This window comes from Thamnophis elegans, chromosome 8 (assembly GCF_009769535.1).
Source record: "Thamnophis elegans isolate rThaEle1 chromosome 8, rThaEle1.pri, whole genome shotgun sequence".
Lineage (NCBI taxonomy): Eukaryota > Metazoa > Chordata > Lepidosauria > Squamata > Colubridae > Thamnophis > Thamnophis elegans.
The window spans coordinates 75,902,637-75,925,843 of record NC_045548.1 but is presented as its reverse complement, the minus strand read 5'-3'; the positions used below and the strand labels follow the sequence as shown (position 1 = coordinate 75,925,843).

At 45.6% G+C, this 23,207-nt stretch overlaps 1 protein-coding gene across 2 annotated transcripts in view; it reads left to right on the top strand.

The window, feature by feature from the left end:
• The window catches only part of AGO2 (argonaute RISC catalytic component 2), a 55,213-nt gene that overhangs the window by 7,471 nt on the left and 24,535 nt on the right, over window positions 1–23,207 (top strand). The window contains exons 2-8 of one of the 2 annotated variants that reach the window (XM_032223164.1): window positions 7,031–7,226; window positions 11,651–11,771; window positions 14,244–14,425; window positions 16,633–16,769; window positions 16,920–17,054; window positions 18,062–18,149; window positions 18,889–19,036. In XM_032223164.1, coding sequence (XP_032079055.1) covers window positions 7,031–7,226; window positions 11,651–11,771; window positions 14,244–14,425; window positions 16,633–16,769; window positions 16,920–17,054; window positions 18,062–18,149; window positions 18,889–19,036 — 1,007 coding nt within the window. Of the gene's footprint in view, window positions 1–7,030; window positions 7,227–11,650; window positions 11,772–14,240; window positions 14,426–16,632; window positions 16,770–16,919; window positions 17,055–18,061; window positions 18,150–18,888; window positions 19,037–23,207 lie in introns of both variants that reach the window. The other variant, XM_032223163.1, reaches the window with a different exon arrangement.

Sequence of the window (23,207 nt, the reverse complement as noted above, 5' to 3'; positions counted from 1 at the left end):
GCCATTTTGTGAAAAATGGTTTAAAGAAACGAGATGAAATAATATAAAATATCAACCTGGATAGTTTTGGAAAAGCATTAGATGGAGGATAAATGGAGAAATGGTTGGTAGTAACTATGGTTCATGTTAATTGATATTACATAATAAGCATGTATGAGAACTCATTGAAGTGACAATTTCTTTCTGTGATACAGTAATCCTTATCAAAACTCAACCCCACATCAATAAAGGCAGAAGCAACAGCAACATTTCATTATCAGAACAGAATTTGAGTTAAATTATAATTGCCAGCAGTTTAATAAATATTCTGAATTCATTAGGTGCATCTAATTTTTGTTCATGTATATTTATATGTATATATACAATCTAGTGCCAAATGTAGGAGGTAAACCCCGTACGGGTCTTAGGCCATTTTATGTCAATTGCAATTTGGGTGTTCTTTACCTGGCCTTGTCTGTCAGTGATGTCTCCTCCATGTTTACATAAAGCCTCTGGCTTGCCTGAGAACTGGTGGTTGCATCTAATACAGCTTGTAAGCTTCTCGTTGGCATCTGCCTGGCAGTAGGAAATCAAATATGTTTCGGAATTGTGAGCCGCCTAGAGTCATTTGTTGAGACAAGCAGCTAGAGAAACCAGGTAGGTAGGTAGCATATGGCGTCAAGTGTCAGGGAAATCTGCACATGCTAAACACACAATGCAGTCCTGATAGCCTAGAATGCTAGTTCATTCTGTTCCGCCCTTACACACCTGTCCTTGGTGCACTGCAGTGGGAGAACTAATTTTACCCCAGCTAGCGGTCTTTCCTCTCCTTGCTTCATGTCCCAATGCTTCGTGTCCAGCTACGTCCAGTAGTGGCTTTCGCTCTCTGAACACAGAGTGCAGCTAGCTTTTTTCCCACTGAAGTAGTACCCATTGATCTAACTCAAAATATTGCATGCTTTGAAATTGATGGGTGGACAGGAGCTAGGGATCGAGCAACGGGAGTCCACTCCGTCTCACGAGCTGGACTCGAACCGCCAAAGTGCAGATCATTTCTGACTGGCACTTCCAGCATTGTTAAGCCTTTGCGCTACCACATCCCGCAACCAAAAGTGAAGCAACCTTTTTCCGGGTCCACCATTGCTTTTATGTTGTAATTAAAAAAAAAAGTATTTGGAAAAGATGGGAAGAAAAAAGTCTACTTTACTCACCCGCTTTGAAGCGATTTGCCAAAAGGCAAGCTGTTTCATGATGATAATTACTCTGAAGATATTCTTTCTCTTAAATGTAGTCTTATAATTTTATGACCATTCAGGCACCAATTTTTTTTTAGCAGCCTGTTCTTGTCCTTGGAGTAGGTTGGATTACTACTTCCAAGGCAATCGATGGCTATTGTGGTCAAATGTTCATAATTGCCAACTGATTGGCAAAAAAGAAAGATTGTCTTGCTGACAATCAGATATTGTTGGACTGCGGTGGTCCTTTATAGAGTGAAATAAATCTCACCTATTTATTTGGTTTCTTCTTTACGGTAATTGTGAGGCTTGTTGAAGTGCCATGTCAGGCAAGAAAGTTCAGGTGAAGAACCAGTGAAGCTGATTTATTACAATTCATGCTTATGCACAGGAATCTTCTCAACTAGCAGCATCAGCTAGGAGTTGCATGACAGTCAATGGAATTTGAAGGGGGCTGGACTTAGTTTGCTTGTGGCTACGTAGAGATTCTAGACTGATGCCTCTTTTAACTCTACCCCAGGTTCTGCCACTCCTTCCCCTACATTTCAGTAATTTCTGATATTTAGCCCTGCTTACTACAAACAAGAAATGAGGTGCTAACATTTTCTCCACACATAAATATTTTCTCCACACATGCTAAATATTTTAGGTTGCAGCAGTATGTTGTGGAAGGAATACTGTGCAATTTCTCTTGGGAAGGAAATCTGTCATTGAGTTGGAAATTCATGTGAGGGGGATATGGCCCAGGCCTTTCTCCCTGATACGTTAAGAGTTTCTTGGGTAAATGGTTTCTTCAATTTGGTTTTCACTAAAGCTTTTGAGTATTGTATATAATATTGATAGAGTTTACGTTCATTTCATTGAAAATATTATTCAATTCAGGACGGGTGGACAGGAGGGACAAGGAGAGCTTTCCCAACAAGAGACACCAACACTTTTTCTGAATAGGCTCACCTGTTGGTCCCCTTTCTTCTCTGATGCCTTCTCTATATATGTATAACCTGGAGAAATTGCCGAAGCAAAAATAGAAAAGGCTGGTTCAGGATGAGGGAAATTGGAGTTCCCGCTACCTGATGATCATTGGGTTGGTGGCCAAACAGCGGAGCGTTGGGTGTTGGTTAGCCATCTGTTGAGCAGGCATTCATTGAATACTCAAATACTAATAGCCGTTGGTAGCCTTAATGTGCTAAGGACAGAGAATGTACTAAAAGATAGTAGCTTTTGATAAGTTCCTTCAATGCCACATCAAAATCCCTGGGATTGGAGATTAATCTGAATAGAGCCAGAAGAAAACTTGGAGGTCTTCTAGTCCAACCCCCTGCTCAAGCAGGAAACCCTGTACCAGGGGTGTCAAACTCAATTTCATTGAGGGCTACATCAGGGTTGTGTTTGACTTCAGGAGGCTGGGGTGGACATGGCCAGGTGGGCATGGCCAGCATGACATCACTCATGTCTATGGTCACCCAAGCGCTCTGCCAGCGAAAATGGACTCCCAAGCTCTGTTTTTGCTGGCAGAGGCGCCGCGGGCCGGACCTTAGCTGTTTCTATGGTGGCTCCGTGGGCCAGATCTAAGCACTCCACGGGCTGGATCTGGCCCCTGGGCCTTGAGTTTGACACCCTATGCCATTCCAGACAAGTGGCTCTCCAGTCTCTTTTCAAAAACCTCCAGCTGATGAAGCACCCACAACTTCTAGAGACAAGCTTTTTTCCACTGGTTAATTCTCCTTACTGTTAGGAAGTTTCTAACGGGACAATGAACCCGTGTTAATTAACAACTATGGTAACAATTAACTCAGAGATGACGGGCAAAGGCCTTGTGCCATTGTCAATCCGAAAACAACCTTCTCTTGGGAGCTGAAAAAAGTATATTGACTTCTTGAAAAATAAGGACATTTTGGGGTGGCTTCAAACAGTCTTGGGGCCAGCCTGTTTCACCTCTGACCAGTTTAGCTCTGAATTGCTTTTTTTCCCAAAGAAGGCGGTCTGCATTTTTCTGAAGTGGAGATATTGACCATGGATTTGGGTTTTGTCTGATCAGTACCAGCCAACCTCACTGGCACTCTTAAGTGGTGGTTGGATTTTTTTTTGGGTGGGGGTGGGGGTGGGTGGGAGACCACAGGCAAATGTTAGCTGTCTATTTGCTAGCGACTAGTCTTTATTTAAGGGAAACTGAAACCCAGTGTTTTTAAGAATAAACTGGAAGTAATTTGTACTTCCCACTCAAGTTAATTATCTTTGGCTGAAGAGCTCCCCTCAGATCTTACCAGTAGACTAATTATAATGTTTAGATGCATAAAAACCTGGGGAGGTAGCTGTATCTGTAACCAATTTTTTTTCTTCCAAATTTAAGTCTTAATTTTCTAAGTTGCTCTGCTCAGCGTGTGTGGCTTCTGCTGGTTTGGTATGGCACATTAAAGGAAGACCTTATATTAAAAAGGGATTCGTTGAAGGGAAGCGTCTGATACACACAATCTCCTAAATACTCTTAACGCAATATTCATAAGATTTCTTAGATAGTATAAAAATTATTGAAAAGAGCAGGTATTTTTTTTTCAAAAATTCCACCAGTCTGAGAATGCTTCAGAATAGCCTTATGCCTTCTTTTAAACCCGTTTCTGCTGGCAGCTGATAGACAAATATGGAGAAAGAGCATCTAATGTTCCCTTTGAGATAAGGAATCCTGCTGGTGCATTGGGAATGGCAAACTCCTCTTAAAGACACATAATTAAAATTGGATAGTCTGCGTAGCCTGGCAAAATACGGGCAGTTGGGAAGTTGTTCAGGAACGGGATATGCCTAGGATGCCCCCCACCCGCCCCAAATGTTGTGCAGAAAGTTGAACAAATTGTTTAAGGTTTAAGGTTTTAAGGTTTTATTGGGATTTATATGCCGCCCTTTTCCCTGAGGGGACTCAGGGCGGCTTACAACCACAGGGGAGGGGAAGTGCAAGGTCAAAACAAACACTTTGTGAACAAAAGAAAAATAATAAAACACAACTTTCATTCAGCAATCAAACACTCGGGCGGGTAATTGGAAGCCTATCCCCAGGCCTGCTGGGAGAGCCAGATCTTGAGGGCTGCGCGGAAGGTCTGGATCGTGGTGAGGGTGCGGATCTCCATGGGGAGTTCGTTCCAATTGTGATTCTATCTAGTCTCTTTCTCATCACTTGAGAAATTATGCTGAAGAAGAGACGGCAAGGTGGGTTGGGTTGGCAAAAGATCGGAGTTGCCCTTCCTCCATTTCAGCACACACACAAAAGAGAACTAGACCCAACAGGAGATCTTAAATATTCCCCACCTGAGTAGTATCTTAAGAACACATTATTTTCCTCTTTAAAAATCTCCTTCCAGCTTGACTCTTGGGGTCTACATCGGGAGTTTTCAACCTTGGCAACTTTAAGGCCGGGGGGGCTTCAACTCCCAAAATTCCCCAGCCAGGGAGTTGAAGCCCCCAGGCCTTAAAGTTGCCAAGGTTGGAGAATTCTGGTCTACATGGATTCATGTAGTTTTCTTGGCATGTATTCGGAAGTGGTTCGCCATTGATATCTTCCATGAATTCCCTAGACCAGTGATGGTCACGTGGAGACGTTGCATGCATACACGCACACGCTCATTGGGGCTATGCTCCGGAAAAGCCAAACTTCCAGGTTCTAGCACGCATACGTTCCCCGACGATCAGCTGGCCCGGTGCACAAGCGCAGGCTGATTTTTGGCACTGTTGTGTGTGTGAAAGGATCACGCTCCAGAAAAGCTGAGCTCCCAGGTTCTAGCACGTATGTGCGCATGACAATCAGCTGGCCAGCATGTATGTGCACACTGGTTTTCAGCACTGCTGCGTGTGTGGACAGTTGATCGTCACATGTGCATACGTGCCAGAAACCCAGAAGACAAACAGGCAAGGCTGCGTGTGCCGGGAGACATGGGTTCGTGTACCACTTTGGGCACATGGGCCATAGGTTCCCCATCACGCCCGTAGACTTTCTACTCTTAACACCCAGCTTTGGGATTTCTTACAGATTGCTAGTTCAAGTCCTAAAATGAGTTGCATTAAATCTACGGGTGATCCTTAACTTCTGGCCACAGTTTGCATCAGAATTCCCATTGCTAAGCTAAGCAAGGCGGTTATGAGAGTCATCCCAGTTCGATGACTCCCCTTTTTGGCCACTGTTAAGTGAATCACTGCTGTTCTTAAGTAAATCATGAAGTTATTCTGAGAATTTGCTCTACTTATTGGAAAAGTCGCAAATTGCAATTCCATTTGCAAGCTGGGATGGATGCATGCAGCAACCACCATTAATATATGCCGGTTGCTCAGTGCCCAAATTTTGATCCCATAACTTTGGAGGTGCTGTTAAAATCGTAAGTGCGAGGACTGGTCACAAGTCACTTTTTTCCAGTTGTAACTCCGAATGGTTGTTAAACGAATGATTATAAGTCGAGAACTAACTGTATTTTTGTTGTTAGTTGCAAAGTCCTGTCCAACCCATCGTGACCCCATGGATAACGTTCCCCCACGCCTTCCTGTCCTCTACCATCCTCTGGAGTTAACTAACTGTAATCCATCTTTTAAAGTAATACCATTTTTTTATTAGTGCTTGCTCTAAAACTTGAAAAAAAACTGTTCTAGCAGGAAGGAAATGTATTTGCATGAGGCTCTTCTTCCTAGTCTTTTTTTTCACAATTCTGGCTTGACTGCTGAACTTTGCAGCCAGTCAAAGGCCATGCAGATGGCTAAGGATTTTGGATGCATGCTCAGGGGCGGGGCGGATTTTATGACAACAGCCCCACGCCCAACCCCCCACCCCGATTCATATATGGCACATTATGATTCTGCAGTATGTCAACCATGCAAAACTTCCAGTTATGTTTCTTTGATTCTGTTAAAGTCCCTTGACTGAGTTGAACCAAAACACTGTGACGAGGACAGAATAGAAAGTGAGCACGTTAGAACTTTAGGTGTGATTGTTCTAAGACGGAACTTTTCAAATGTACTGAATTTATTTCTAAGTTCCAAATATAGCTGGTTGATGCAACTATTAGTAATTCTCTCTGAATGAGTCATTAATAAAGGCATCGTTTGGCTGTCTGAGAATGGGAAATAAGACTCATCATGTAAAGGCAGTGTCACTTGAGTTTTCTGGAATTTCTGAATGCAAAAATTTCCCAGGGCCTAACCCAAAGTCTGATTTGACATGCTTGCTTAACTTATTCCTCTAGTACAGTGGTCTCCAACCTTGGCAACTTTAAGACAAAGCTGGCTGAGGAACTCTGGGAGTTGAAGTCCACAAGTCTTAAAGTTGCCAAGGTTGGAGACCACTGCTCTAGTAAACAAAAAACTAATATATTCAACAATACAGCAGCATCCCCTTGGTCACTTGATCAAAATTTGGACTCTTGGCAACTGGCTCATATTTATGACTGGGTCATGTGATCATCTTTTGCGACCTTCTGACAAGCAAAGTGAAATGGAGAAGCCAGATTCACTTAACAACCGTGTTACTAACTTAACAACTGCAGCGATTCACTTAAGAACTGTGGCAAGGAAGGTCATAACATGGAGCAAAACTCACTTAACAACTGTCTTGCTTAGCAATGGAAGTTTTTGGGCTCAATTGTGGTCGTAAGTCGAGGACTGCCTGTAACTATATTCTCTTTTGACCCCTAGTTTAGTTTATTGGCATTGTTCGATCATTAGTCTGACAAAAGATGATGGATGCCAATTTTAAGGACACAAGCGATACTTTCTTTAAAGATGGAGGGAGATTTGGAGAGAAAGATACAACTTGCATCACTTATTGTGGTTTTCTTTTCTTTCAGTTCTTACAACACCTCCATCACTGCCACCTCCAATGCAGGCATATGCATTTAAACCTCCCCCTCGACCTGATTTTGGTACTTCGGGAAGAACAATCAAACTGCAAGCCAATTTCTTTGAAATGGACATCCCCAAAATGGACATCTATCATTATGAATTGGATATAAAGCCTGAGAAATGTCCTAGAAGAGTTAACAGGTACGTCCCATCCTTTTTATTTCCCATTCCCCATAGTTTCATACATCTCTTTTTTTTTCCATTTAAAATAAGTGCATTTCAAAGCACATAGTTTGGTGCTGAGCTATTTCTCCTGGGAATATTGATGGCTGTGGTGTTTTAATTTGAAACCCGAAACAATAATTTGCATGTAAAAGTATCTTCTATAAATAAGATCAGTTTCTCCAAATCTTACACCATGTTAAATGTTTTCTCCCCCCCCCCTTTCCCTCCCCTATGGTTAGAGATATTGTATTTTATATACAACTTTCAGACTTAATCAGTTTTGCGGACATGGCAATTCACATCTCACAAATTTCATCTCCTTCGGTCACTCCTGGTCTTGCTAGTGAGTTGGTACCGTAGTTTGCTAGCAAGAGTCTTAAACAGGCAGGTGGTGATACCGACTGCTTATTTTCCTGTCTTCACCTGCTGACAGGAGGAAGCAGACATATTTGATTGTATAAAAGGACTTTGGAGAAACTATATATAAGAACAGGTAAGGTTTATCCCCCAGGTAGTTCTTAGGAATGGAAAATTGATAGATGAAGATAGGGGTAGGTTGTTAGGTTTCATTCTAAGAGATCTTTGCGATGAAAACGACGGTGATGGAATTGATAACGAACTGCTGTGAATTCTATTTAAATGAGCCCAACATTGGTATGCATCTGATTATAATGGGCTGTGAGAATAACCTTGAGAGTCAGGAGGAAGAGCTGCAGCTTAGATTACGTTCTGATAAGAGAAATCCAAGTCCTGGGCAGAAATGTAATTTGATTAAGCTGTTGTGGCCTGCCAGCGGCTGCAGATTCGGACAGTGAGGAGGTTGGGGAGGAACTTGGGCCAGTCCTGGAGTCTGGGGAAGACTCTAGGAGGGCTCTGCGTTGGAGGCAGAGAGGGGGCCAGAGCCATATGCCAGTTATCAGCTGCCTTCAGGGTCAGACATCAGTGAGGCAGAAGAACAGCTGGAGACTGTTCCCAGTGTGCGCATGCGCAGAGTTGCCAGACGAAGGGAACAGCTGTTCTTTAGCTGTTTAGGAGTAAGGTGGATGATGAATGGCCCGTCCCAGAGGAAATAAAAGAGAAGCAAAAGGGGAGTGGGTGCAGGAGACAATTAGTTTGCTTAATTGGTTCGTGACTCTCAGAGGCTCCTAGCCAAGTTCTGCAGATATCGGCCTGTCAGGTCTCCAAGCCAGATAAGGTCTGTGACTATAAATCCTCCCTTGAAAGACTTTGCTGGATATAAATGAGCAGAATTCACTGTAAATTAGTTTTTTGTCGGGACCAGGCATTTGTTTCATCCTCTTGGGAAGCCTCGGTCAGAACCTAAGCATCTCAGGAGGGACCCTCCCTAGTTTTCTGGAAAGTAAAGGCAGGAGGGGGAGAAGTGCTTTAGACATTCAAGGTTTTGTTACAGGCAGTCTTTGATTTCCAACAAATCTGTTAGTGACTGTTCGAAGTTACAACGGCGCTAGAAAAAAATGACTTATGACCGTTTTGAGTACTTACAACTGCTGCAGGATCCCTGTGGTCATGTGATCAGAATTCAGATGTTCAGATGTTTCCAGAGAAAGAGAGTAGATTATAATATTGATCCCTTTATGTGCTGCTTTCTCAGCTGTGATCTTGCTAGCAATGATCCCGCACCCTAAATGGGGAATGGTTGAACCATTTAAAAGGATGAAGCTGGAAATGTTTGCAGGAGAATAATTTTTGGTTCTTTTTATTGTTCCTTCAGGAGAATATATTAACCTGTATCTGTACCGCCTTTTTGAATCAAGGTTTCTAGAATTAATATGGGGTAAATTCTATAGCCGTGATGGCGAACCTATGACACGCGTGTCACCTCCGTGCCACAGGTGGCATGCAGAGCCCTCTCTGCGGCCAAGTGAGCCATTGTCCCAACTCAACTCCACTGCACATGCATGCATGCCTCCCGCTGGCTAGCTGATTTTTGGGTCTCTGCCACCCATGCACGGTGGGTGGGGTGCATGCAGGAGACGTGTGCGCATGTGCGGGGGGTGGGCATGGGGGGGGAGTGTGCATGCATGGGGGGAGTGCAGGAGGAGTCATGTGTGCATGTGCTGGGGGCGAGGGAGCATGGGTGGATCGTGCATGCATGCGCAGGGCGCACAGGGTGATGTTGCACACATATTGTATTTGGCGCGTGATGACAAAAAGCTTAGCCATCAGTGTTCTATAGTCTTTGGGCCATTGATTAAAAAAGGAGATGAGACATTCTGGGTCAGGGGTCTCTGACCTTGGCAACTTTAAGCAAAGGTGGCTGGGGAATTCTGGGAGTTGAAGTCCACGAGACTTAAAGTTGCCAAGGTTGGAGACCCCTCACTCTGGGTGATCTCTTAACTGGATGTGAAAGGAACAGGGCAATGAGACAGAATCCTTAGGGAGTCCTTAAGCTACTTTTCCCCCTCACCGTTTATATATCCAATGCTTTGTAATTATTACAATCAGTGTTGTCAAGGGCTGTTGTGAGTTCAACAATCAGCAGGGATGGTCAGTCATATCACGTTCCCACAAAGGTCGGCAAGACGAATCTTGAGCTGAGGAATAGATTCAAATAAATAACCTTTATCCAAGAAAGCCCGAAATTTAAGAAGGTGGGAGACAGGACAGGCCTGCGAGGTTTGCTTTAGCAAAAGTCGCACAACGTTGTCTTTTAGAGGTGATGGAGCACAACCCTCTGTTAAAAGAAGCATTTACAACTCAAATTGGCCCGGGTGTTTGTGATTGCTCATTTTAGCAGAAATCTCCAGATGCACCTGGGTGTAACAAGCTAGCATTTGGCTTTTCAGCTTGAAGCAAGTGTTCAATACCTGGAATGCTCTACCTGACTCCGTTGTTACATCCTCTAACTTCTGGATGAGCATAACAAAGCTCGTCCTTCACAGCTGGATAGGGGATTTGTCCCCATAACAGAAAATCCAATCTGGAGGAATATGAGCCATTTTTATTTATTTGTTTGTTTGTTCGTTTATCAAACATGTGCAAAATAGCAGATAGAAGTATGAACATGGACATGAACAAAGGAAATGAATACAAATAAATGGGGACAGTAGGACAGGGACAATAGGCATGCTGGTGCGCTTATGCACGCCCCCTTTACGGACCTCTTAGGAATGGGGTGAGGTCCACGCTAGACAGTTTGAGGTTAGAGGATGTAACAACGGAGTCAGGTAGAGCATTCCAGGCATTGAACACTCTGTTGCTGAAGTCGTATTTTCTGCAATCAAGTTTGAAGCAGCTTACCTTCATTTTATCATGTGAATGTTAGTGTCAGACAATTTTCTTAATCTTCTCTTGGCTTCTTTGCTTTTTTTTAATTTTATGCAATAATCAAATCGCTAAGAGAACACGCAGTTACTCACCATACTTTTACTCTGCAGAGGTGACTTCTATCACTCAGAATTGTTCTGGCCTTTTGTAAAGTAAAGGAACAGGGATTCTCTTCATTGTGGCGAATCATCTGAGGATACAGGTTCATATTGCATACCTGTTCCTTAGTTGATCCAGGGGTCTTCACCTGTGTTTTTAAGTGACTCCCAGCTTCCAGTCCTTTCTGCCGTATTCTGTTTTCCAATATAACAACAAGAGCCGCTCAGAGTCACCTTAAAGGGGAGATGGATGGATGGATGGATGAGGATGGATGGATGGATGGATGGATGGGAGAGTGGATGGATGGATGGATGTGGATGTGGATGGATGGGTGGATAGATCGATGGGATGTTGGGGGGATGGATGGATGGGACGGTAGGTGAATGGATGGATGGATGGATGGGACAGTGGGTGGATGAATGGGATGGTGGGTGGGTGGATGGATGTGGATGGATGGATGAATGGGAGGATAGATGGGTGGGAGGGTGGATGGGATGGTGAGTGGCTGGCTGGCTGACTGGCTGGCTGGGACAGTGGGTGGGTGGATGGATCTAGATGGATGGATGAATGGGGGGATGAATGGATGGGAAGATGGGTGGGTGGGTGGATGGATAGATGGATGGGACGGTGAGTGGATGGATGAATGGATGGAAGGGTGGATGGATGAGAGTGTGGGTGGATGGATGGATGGATGTTTCTTTCTCAACCTCAGCAACTTTTAGATGCCTGAACTTCAACTAGAATTCTCTAGATACCATGCTAGCTGGTGAAATCTGGGAGTTGTAGTTCACACTTCTTTAAATTGCTGAGATTGAGAAACACAGAGATAGATAATAAATAAATCTTATGTACAGAACGCCGAGAGAATCCATGGAAAGTGCTCTAAATTGAGGAGATTTCAACCAGCCCTTTAAACGCTGTTTTGGTTTATAATGTTGATCACTTATTATTATATTTCAATACTTTGTCTGAATAGCAGAAGATCCTTTGTTCATACGGTTCTCTGTTTCCAGAGAAATAGTTGAGCACATGGTGCAGCACTTTAAAGCCCAGATCTTTGGAGATCGCAAGCCAGTATTTGATGGGAGAAAAAATCTCTACACCGCGATGCCGCTTCCAATAGGGAGAGATAAAGTAAGTATATAATGCTAAGTTTCGCTCTTAATTTCTGTTTGTGCAAATACAATTTTATGGTTGGGCGAAACGTATATTTGTCCCATATTATTTACTTGTTAAGCTGAATATTGGTGTGTATATGTGTGGAGGAATTAGTGTGTGTTGCAAATTCCCGAGGAAGGATCTATGGCAAATCTCTGCGGCCAATTGGCCGCAGTCAACTTGCTGTGGGACAACTCTCTGCAGGAGAAGAGTTACACTGATATCAAAGAAATGGTGGAATCGAATAGCACTTAGACTTATATTCCAGTGCTTCACGGCTCTCGCTAAGCGGTTTACAGAGTCAGCCTCTTGCCCCCAACAATCTGGGTCCTCATTTTACCCACCTCAGAAGGATGGAAGGCTGAGTCAAACTTGAGCCTGGTGAGATTCGAACTGCCGAATTGCAGGCAGTCGGCAGTCAGCAGATGTAGCCTGCAATACTGCACTCTAACCCCTACACCACCTTGCCTCGTTAAATCATTAAAGAAAGGATGAAAAAGCAGGAACAAAATGAAATGTCAATGACAAAAATTAATTGTTTTTAAAATTTATTTTAAATAATTAAATTGAATTATTAATTTGTCCTGCGGTGAGTTGGCTGTGGCAAGTTGTCCCATTCCGCCTGAGAAATAACGTACAATGAATTCGCCAGGAGACGATGAGAGTGCAAATCAGAGGTGGGTTTCTGCCGGTTCACTCTGGATCGGGTGAACCAGTAGTGGCGCAAGCGGGAGGCTCCGCCCATCCGCCCGGACCCTTCTGCACATGTGCAGAAGCATCACTCGAGCAAGTGCGCATGCATGAGCAAACCGGTAGTAAAATTAATTGAAACCCACCACTGGTGCAAATGGTATACTCTGGTGAGGGAGAGTTGGTGAGTCCTTTAGAACAACCAGTAATTTTGCACAGCTGAGTAACCTACCATGTAATCAAAGCTTGATCTAAGCCCTATTAATAGATAAAGAGGGCTTGGTTAAACCACCCCCTTGCCAACCAGTATGCTGAATTGTATCTTTCTTGTATGCACTGAGTGAAAATTCGCTGCCTGTCGGGAAAAAAACTATGCGAAGCCTTCGGACAATCCCCCTTCTCAAGCAGGATAAATCAGGTGATCTAATGAACAAAATGGCAATCTGCTTTGAATTGGAGGGTCCTCCGTTATTAAAAATAATAACGCATATATTAGATGCCACTTTTGGAGTTCGCTCTTTGTGACGCGGTTTATGGAAATGAATCTTGCCCCTAGCAAACATGTTCTTCTGCTTAGAAGAAACCCCGTGTATCTTTCTTGGTGTTTGGGTCTCACATCAGTTTGGTCACCGATGGAACAAGTATCATATTTTTCGGAGTATAAGACGCACCAAGATTTTGAAGAGGCAAATTACAAAAAAAAAAAGTTTTTGCACTCTGCAGACCTCCTGGGGGCTGGGGTTTTGTCAAAAAAAGGGCATGCATAGCCTTTAGGAAGCTTATAGAGTGCTCCTGGGGGCTGGCGGGGGTAAAAACAAGCAAAAAACAGCCAATTTTTCACTCATTTCTGCCCTCCCCAGCCCCCAGGAGCACTCTGGAAGCCTCCTAAAAGCTATGCACAGCCATTTTTGCAAAGGGGGTGGGGTTTCAGGAGGTCAAAAATGCTGCATTCAGTGCATAAGATGCACCCAGTTTGTCACCCTCTTTTTTGAGGGAAAAAGGTGTGTCTTACACTCTGAAAAATACAGTAACTTTGGATTCTACCAGCAAATTCTACAAGAGAAAATCAAGGCTTTCTGTCCATTAGCTGATGCTTAAAGGAATGCAGTCAGGTAGCACAACAACAATGCTAAACAGACGAATAAATCTATAACAGATGGTTGAACAGGAGGGAGTCTGTATTTTGAAATGGCGGAATAAAAGCCTTCACCATAATCCAATTGAAATGTTGGTGCATGACCTGATATGAAGTTTTTAGGCAGCACACCCCCAACAAATCAAGCACAATAATTCCATAAAGAGAAATGGACCATATTCCAGATCACTTGATCAATAGGTTCAGGAAGTCTTCGGCTGAAGACTTCTTTAGCCACTGCGAAAGAAGCTGTCACCTGTTTCTAAATCTAAAGTTTCATATAACTTTTTCCAACAAAGAAAGTCAGGTCAGAGTTCAGGGTGCTCCTTAAAGACATGACTAAAAAGCAGGGGCATCACCCTGCCAACAAAAGTGTATAGTCAAGGCTATGGTTTTCCCAGTCGCAATGGATGGCTTTTTCCTTTTCAAAACCTTGCTGTGTCTTATACTCCAGTGCGTCTTATCCTCCGAAAAATATGGTAGCTTTTTCATACTTTCTAAAAAAAAACGTTTCCAGTTCTTTGCAGGAGAATTCACTTCTCTTCTTCCTTCCTCCCTCATTCTTCGGGCGTGGATATTTTAAGCGGAAAGAATCATCTTGTACTGCTTTCCAAATGTTGCAGGTGGAATTGGAGGTCACGTTGCCAGGAGAAGGGAAGGACCGAATATTCAAGGTAGCCATCAAGTGGATGTCGGTTGTGAGCCTTCAGGCATTGCACGATGCTCTCTCCGGTCGTCTTCCAAGTGTTCCTTTCGAAACCATTCAAGCTCTGGATGTGGTGATGAGGCACCTGCCCTCAATGAGGTGAGAACTGGGCGGAGGTTCAGAGACAATCACAAACTGAGAAGAGGCTCCTTGTTGGCCGCTGGGCTCCCTGCCCTGCTCCTTCCCTGTTTTTCTTCTTTGACAGCTTTTGAATTATTAAAAGAGAATACAGGTAATCCTCGGCTTACAACAGTTCATTTAGTGACCGTTTAGTGTTACTACAGCACTGAAAATAGTGACTTAGGAATGTTTTTCACACTTACAACCAGGGGTGGGGTTCAAAAATTTTAGCAAGTGGTTCTCTGCCCGGTTGCTGGGTGGGCATGGCCATGATGGACGTGGCCTAGTTGGCCTCCTGCACCACAGTGGAGGGAGAGTGGTTTTGCCCTTCCCAGGCTCCGGAGGCTTTTACCAAGCCTCCGGGAGGGCGAAAACGGCCTCCCCAGGCTCCAGAAGCCCAGAAAAGGGCTTGTTTCCCGAACTTCCGGTAGGCCCGTTTTTCTCCTTCCCCGAGCCTCCGTGTACGCCCTGCACTTAACTGCATCCAAAATGGGCCACGTGGGGATTCCTGGGAGGGGTGGGGTGGGAGGTGCCATCCAGGAGTGGAGTTTGGGGGTTCTCCAAACTGCACAGAATCTTAGCTAGAGGTTCTCCTGAACCCCTGCGAAGCCCCTGAAGCCCACCCCTGCTTACGACCGTTGCAGTAGCCCCACGGTCACATGATTTACATTCAGATGCTTGGCAACTGACTCATATTTATGATGGTGGCAGTGCCCTGGGGTCCTGTGATTCCCTTTTGTGACCTTGTGACAAAGCAAAGTCAAGGGGGACTTCAGATTCGCTTTAACAACCGTGTGAGTAAGTTAACAATTGCAGTGATTCACTGCGCAACTGTGTGGCACCAAAGGTCGTAAAAGGGGGCAGCAGTCACTTAACCAGTATTTCATTTATCAACACACATTTGGGGCTCAAATTTGTGGTCCTAACTCAAGGACAACTTGTATTTGTAGTCAGGGTTGAAAGGAGGATTCCTTGATGCTCTTTGCACTTGGTTTCCTTGCAGACGTTTCATTACCAGACTAGGTAATATTATCAGTGCTAGAAGGATGCTGGGTTTGGTCTTTATATGAAGTAAGGAAAAAGAGATATTCATATTCTAATTTGGGAAATACTAATTGTGTCACACAAACTGGTATCGGGAATTGTGCGTGGGCGACACCCACCCACCCGGCTCTTTGCTGTCCTATTTAGCCACATCACGGCCTTTTTTTTGCAACGGTTGCTAAGCAAATCACTACATAGTTAATGAATCACAAATTTAAGCAAATTCGGTTCCCCCCCATTGACTCTGCCAGTCGGAAGCCAGCTGGGAAGTTTGCCAATTGCAGTCAAGTGACCCTGGGAGGCCGCCCCCCTCATAAAAACATGCCGGTTGTGAAGAACCCAACGTTTGATCACGTAACCATGAGGATGCTGTATCGGTCTAAAGTGTGAGAACTGATCCTAAGTTACTTTTTCTGTGCTGTTGTACCTTTGTCATTAAAACAAACGGTTGTAAGCCAAGGACTATATGCACTGGCCAATATGGCTGTTCTGACCTAGGCTTCTTAAGAGCCTGAAGCAAACTCCTTATCGCAACAAAAACCCCTTTTATTAATTGACTGTGAATTCTGCTCATTCACATCCAGCAGTCTTTCAAGGGAGGATTTACAGTCACAGACCTTATCTGGCTTAGAGAGCTGACAGGCCGATCTCTGCAAAACTTGGTGAGGAGCCTCGGAGAGTCACAAACCAATTAAGCGAACTAATTGTCTCCTGCAAACTCCACTTCCCTGTTGCTCCTCTTTTATTCCCTCTGGGAGGGGCCATTCATTGTCCACCTGTGGCCTCACTCCCAAGTCCACCCCTGTTCTTTAGCTGTTCCCTTCGTCTGGCCACTCTGCGCATGTGCACACTGGAAACAGGCTCCAGCTGTTCTTCTGCCTCACTGATGTCTGTCTCTGAAGGCAGCTGATAACTGTCAGACGGCCCTGGCCCCCTCTCTGCCTCCGACACAGAGCCCTCATCAAAGTCTTCCCCCGACTCCAGGACTGGCCCATGTTCCTCCCCAACTTCCTCACTGTGCGAATCTGCTGCCAGCTCTGCTGGCCACTGGCGGGCTACAACATTGGCTCTGAAGTGTGTTATAATACTGTTAAAAATCAAGGCAGAAAAAGTGTTTCCTAATATTTTTCTTTCAACGGCAGATATACTCCAGTGGGCCGATCTTTTTTTACTGCATCCGAAGGGTGTTCGAATCCTCTGGGAGGTGGCAGAGAAGTCTGGTTTGGATTCCATCAGTCAGTCAGGCCTTCCCTGTGGAAAATGATGCTGAACATCGATGGTAGGTTATTTCTTTTATCTGCATTTGGCTGATCTTGTTTTAGTCACCTGGAAGGGCTGCAGCGGAATAAGACCTGAAGGGAATCCGAGAATCGAACAAAAAAGCCACTTTGGTATTATTGATTTTTTGTGTTTTCCCTTTTATTTTTAGTCTCTGCGACAGCATTTTATAAGGCCCAGCCAGTGATTGAATTTGTATGTGAAGTTCTTGATTTCAAAAGTATTGAAGAACAACAGAAACCTCTGACAGATTCCCAAAGGGTTAAGTTTACCAAAGAAATTAAAGGTAAGACAGGAGAAAAAGAGTTTGAAATAAAACTTACACAACCTTTTCTTCTCTTGGGTGATGACTGCACAATTTGTCAAACGTGGTGCTGCCCCATTTTTTAAAAAAAGATCTTCTAATAAGCATTTTACCAATGACACCTCTTAACTCTGCAGAAAGGAGTTTTTAAGATGCTTTATTTCAGTGCATGGATTTCCAGGTTTTCTTAAAAACTGTACACAACAGATTGACTTCAAAGTTCAATGTGACCTTAGGGGTTAAATGTTGAAAGGACTGACCTGGAGTTGTGATGTTGTACAAAATGGCTGCCCAGAGGTGGTCCTTGACTTACAACCACAATCAATTCCAGATTGGTTAGCGAGATGCTAGTTAACTGAATTGCACCCAATTTTACGGCCTGTTTTGTCAGGGTTATTTAGAACATTACAGTGGAGTTGTTAAGTGGATCACATTGTCATTAAGAGGAAATAGCTCCCCCCCCTGAGTTTGCTTGTTGGAAACTGGCGAGGTCGCAAATGGCAATCCCACCTGAATACATTAACAACTGTTGCAAAAGTTTGATCATGTGACTGCGTGGATGCTGCAATGGGTAGGATTCAGCCGATTTGCAATGAGTTTGTATCTTGTTCGCCGAACCAGTTGTTGCAAGGACAGGCTGGCCCCGCCCACCCCTCCCCTCCCAGGAGTCTCCACTTCATTTGTAAATGTGAATGCTCGGTTATACGTTCCTTCCTCCCCACCCCTCCAAAAAAAAGGCCATTGTAACAACAGTTGTTAAACGAATGGTTGTAAGTTGAGGACTACCTGTACTGTTCTCCCAAAGGTATTTTTTTTCAGGAGAAAACTGGAGCTTCTTGAAAAAGCCCAGCTGCCTCCTGAAAAAGCACCTTTGGCATAACCATGAGCCTTGGATGACTGAGAATCGCTACAGACTTTTTTGCCTGCACTGTTGTGACTTCTCACAATCTACCGGAGGGAGAATAATGGTTCAATTGCTGTGTTACCAGGTCTTAAGGTGGAAATCACTCACTGCGGACAAATGAAGAGAAAATACAGAGTATGCAACGTTACGAGAAGACCAGCAAGTCACCAAACGTAATATTGACGTTTCGTTTTGTCTTTTGCGGTTATCTAAAAATAACCATTACACGTATTGTGTTTCATATTCACTGCCTGGGATCTTACATCTCCTCAGTAGACAAATGATCAGGCAAATAATGATGATGATGATGATGATGATGATGATAATAGTAATAATAATATAATAGGAACCACCTTTGGTGGGAAGGTAACAGCGTTCCGTGTGCCTTTAGTGTCTAGTCATGCCGGCCACATGACCACGGAGACGTCGTCGGACATCGCTGGCTCTTCGGCTTTGAAATGGAGATGAGCACTGCCCCCTAGAGTCAGGAATGACTAGCACATATGTGCGAGGGCAACCTTTACCTTTACCTTAACTGCGAACTATTATGCCATCATTAATAGTCAGTAAGCATTGAATTGGCTTTTTCAAGGCAGAGAAGGGCAACCTGTAAACCAGGGCTCCCCAGTTCTTTGGGCTGTAGACCGGTACTGGTCCGTGCCCTGTTAGGAACCGGGCTGCACAGCTGGAGGTGAGCAGCTGGTGAGTGAAACTGATGTGTGAGATTTAGATTGCACACTTCTCCCCCCTCACCCCCAGTCTATGGAACCATTGTCTTCCATGAAACTGGTTATTCTCTGGTGTCTCTGGGAAAATGGTTGGGGACCCCTGCTCTAAACTATACCATGAGGTGACTTCCAGAAATACTAAATTGTGCTTTTTTCCCCTCTCCTTCAACTTGTTATTCTGCAGATTTCCTCTTCAGCAGGAGAGTGGCCAGACTGTTGAATGCACTGTAGCTCAATATTTTAAGGACAGGCACAAATTGGTATTACGCTATCCTCACCTTCCATGTTTACAAGTTGGACAGGAGCAGAAACATACGTACCTTCCCTTAGAGGTAACCTTGTTCCTATTGAAGCATTTTCTCTCCCACCCACCCACCCCCTGTCTATTTTTCCTTATTCCGATTGTAAGACATGTTATTTCACTATCAGGCTGCCATATTTCCTTGTCTTAAAGGGGAATAACAGAGACGTAAACGTGTTTATAAAACATGGACTTTCCAATATGTATTCAAGGTGCATGTTATGTATGTATGTATGTATGTATGTATGTATGTATGTATGTGTATGTGTATATGTGTGTGTATGTATACACACACACACACAAACACACACTATTTTGAGAGCAGGAAACAGAATTCCATTTTTAATGTGTGCCAATGTGCCCGTAGTAAAAAATGACAATAAAGGTCTCTGTCTGTCTGTCAGTCAGTCAAAAGAAACCTTTTGTTTCTGACGTTGCTTCAAAAATGAAGCAAGATCAGAAGATGTGATTGTCCATCACTGCTCTTTTGTGTATGTGTGTGTTTGTGTGTGTGTGAGTTGAAAAGTGCATAGTTTGGATAGTATGAGAAAAAAATTAGGTTTTAGGTTTTAGGTTTTATTGGGATTTATATGCCGCCCTTTTCCCTGAGGGGACTCAGGGCGGCTTACAACCACAGGGGAGGGGAAGTGCAAGGTCAAAACAAACACTTTGTGAACAAAAGAAAAATAATAAAACACAACTTTCATTCAGCAATCAAACACTCGGGCGGGTAATTGGAAGCCTATCCCCAGGCCTGCTGGGAGAGCCAGATCTTGAGGGCTGCGCGGAAGGTCTGGATCGTGGTGAGGGTGCGGATCTCCATGGGGAGCTCGTTCCATAGGGTCGGGGCAGCAACAGAAAAGGCTCTCCTCCGTGTGGTCGCCAGTCGACATTGACTGGCAGATGGAATTCGGAGGAGGCCCAGTCTGTGCGATCTGATTGGTCGATTTAGGGAGGTAATCGGCAGAAGGCGGTCTCTCAAGTACCCAGATCCACTACCATGGAGTGCTTTAAAGATGGTCATCATTATCCTGAAGCGCACCCGGAGACCAACAGGCAGCCAGTGCAGCTCGCGGAGGACAGGTGTAACGTGGGCGAACCGAGGTGCGCCCACTATCACTCGCGCGGCTGCATTTTGGACTAGCTGTAGTCGCCGGATGCACTTCAGGGGCAACCCCATGTAGAGCCCATTGCAGTATTCCAGTCTAGAGATCACAAGGGCTCGAGTGACTGTTGTGAGGGCCCCCCGATCTAGGTAGGGCCGCAACTGGCGGACCAGGCGAACCTGGGCAAATGCCCCCCTGGTCACAGCTGACAGCTGATGGTCAAAAGTCAGCTGTGGATCCAGGAGGACTCCTAAGTTGCGGACCCTATCTGAGGGGTATAAAATTTGACCCCCCAGCCTAAGCGTTGGTGTATTAGCCAAATTATTGGGGGGGAAACACAACAGCCACTCGGTCTTATCCGGGTTGAGCACCAGTTTGTTAGCACTCATCCAGTTCTTAACGGCCTCCAGACCCCGGCTCATCACGTCCACCGCTTCATTGAGTTGGCACGGGGCGGACAGATACAGTTGCGTATCGTCCGCATATTGATGGTATTTTATCCCGTGCCTCCGAATGATCTCGCCCAGCGGTTTCATGTATATGTTAAATAGTAGGGGGGATAGGACCGAACCCTGAGGTACTCCACATGTTAGGGGCCTCAGGGACGATCTCTGCCCCCCTACTAACACCGACTGCGACCTGTCTGAGAGGTAGGAGGAGAACCACCGCAAAACAGTGCCTCCCACTCCCACCTCCCGCAGTCGTCGCAGAAGGATACCATGGTCGATGGTATCGAAAGCCGCTGAGAGGTCAAGGAGAACCAGGATGGACGCATAGCCTCCATCTCTGGCCCTCCAGAGATCATCGGTCAATGCGACCAAAGCGGTTTCTGTGCTGTAACCAGGTCTGAAGCCGGACTGGAAGGGGTCAAGATAACTAGCTTCCTCCAAGGCCCGTCGAAGCTGAAAGGCCACCACCTTCTCAACAACCTTCCCGATAAAGGGAAGGTTGGAGACAGGACGAAAGTTGTTTAAGATGGCTGGATCTAACGATGGTTTCTTTAGGAGGGGTCTCACCACCGCCGTTTTGAGCGCGGCGGGGAAGTGCCCCTCCCGAAGGGAGGCGGTGACAACCGCCTGGATCCAGCCATGTGTCACCTCCCTGCTGTTGGCCACCAGCCAGGAGGGACACGGGTCCAGAATACAAGTGGGGGCACTTACAGCTCGGATGGCCTTGTCCACATCCCCAGAGGCAACTTCCTGGAACTCAACCCAGGACTGATGTGGCAAATGATCCTCCTGTGTCTCAGCTGGATCTACTGCGGTGGAGTCCAAGTCCGATCGAAACCGAGCTACTTTGTCCGCCAAGAATTGAGCATAATCCTCAGCCCTACCCTGCAAGGGGTCTCCCGCATCCCTCCTATTAAGGAGGGAGCGGGTTATCCTGAACAGGGCGGCTGGGCGTGACTCGGCGGACGCAACCAAGGAAGAAATATATGATCTTTTTGCAGTTCTTAATGCTCGGACATAGTCCTTGGTGCAGGTAGTTAAGAGTGCTCGGTTTGCCTCGGACCTATCGGACCTCCACTGGTGCTCTAGGCATCTCCTCCGGCGTTTCTTCTCCCGGAGTTCCTCGGTAAACCAGGGAACTCTCCGGGATCCACTGACCCGGAGGGGCCGTAGTGGCGCAATCCGGTCGAGAGACTCCGATGCCGCCGAGTACCAGGCGGCAGCCAGAGTCTCCGCCGAACTGTGGGCGAGGGTATCAGGAATAACCCCAAGCTCCGTCTGGAACCTCAAAGGGTCCATAAGTCGCCTGGGGCGGAACCACCTGGTCGGTTCCTCCTCCCTACGGTGGGGGTTTGGCCTCCGGAAGTCAAGCCTCAGTAGGCAATGGTCTGACCACGACAGGGGTATGATCTCATTACCCCTCAGACCAAGATCACACATCCACTGCTCCGAGAGAAATACGAGGTCGAGCATGTGACCCGCTGCATGGGTTGGGCCCCGAATTACTTGGGTCAAGCCCATGGCTGTCATGGAAGCCATGAACTCCTGCGCCCCTTCAGAGCGTTCACCGAGCGATGGCAAGTTGAAATCCCCCAGAACTATAAGCCTGGGGAACTCAACTGCCAGCTCGGCTACTGACTCGAGGAGCGAGGGGAGGGATGCTGCAACGCAGTTGGGAGGCAGGTACGTTAGCAGCAAACCCACTTGACCCTTGAGGTCCAACTTTATCAGCAGAGACTCACACCCGACAAGCTCCGGAGCAGGGACCCTACGAGGTAACAGAGACTCCCGGATTACAATAGCCACACCGCCACCCCTTCCCTGGGCTCTCGGCTGATGAAGCACCTGAAATCCCTCTGGGCACATCTCTACAAGGGGGACTCCTCCTTCTGTGCCCAGCCAGGTTTCAGTAATACATGCCAGGTCTGCCCTCTCGTCAACAATTAAGTCCCGGACGAGGGGAGCTTTGTGAACAACAGACCTGGCATTTAGCGACAACAGCCTGAGACCAGGGTCCTGACTACTCGCGCCATCTGGTCTTGGAGTGGGACTCCTAGGGCCGGAAGGAGGGATCTCTGTAATGTAGCGAACCCTCCTTCCCCGGTAATGGCCAGCCCTAAGGTCCCCGCCGTATCTGCCTCTCCCTGTCACGACCGCTATGCTCCGACCCACTCCCATGTCCATGGTCCCCCCAACCACCCCAGTTCCTCCCGCCTTCCCCAGCAGGTCCTCCGAGTCAAGCATTCTCATTTATCCACTCTAACAAATCCCACGTAAGAATTTAAAACATATAAAATACAAAGGTAACAATTACTAAAAGTGGGCATTCATTCAATTCCAAGCAACTCCCATACACTCAACATTCTAATTAAAATTGCGCAGTTATAATATATAATAATAATATGGAAACAGTGGAGGAAGCGATGGTCTGCTCCTCTCCCTTCTTATGTCCTGGGGAGATGCCCTTAGCCACCAAGTCAAAAGTACGTAGTATATAAGGTGGCTGTAGACAAACAAGATTGAGTATAAAGCTCCAGAGTTCGTAGACGGCTCCCATATAGTCTTGCCCCACTGGTGGAGGTTAGCGGGCTGTATATTCGAAAGTCTCTTTCTCAAAGATATATAAGGGCCCCAATGTAGGAGGCCA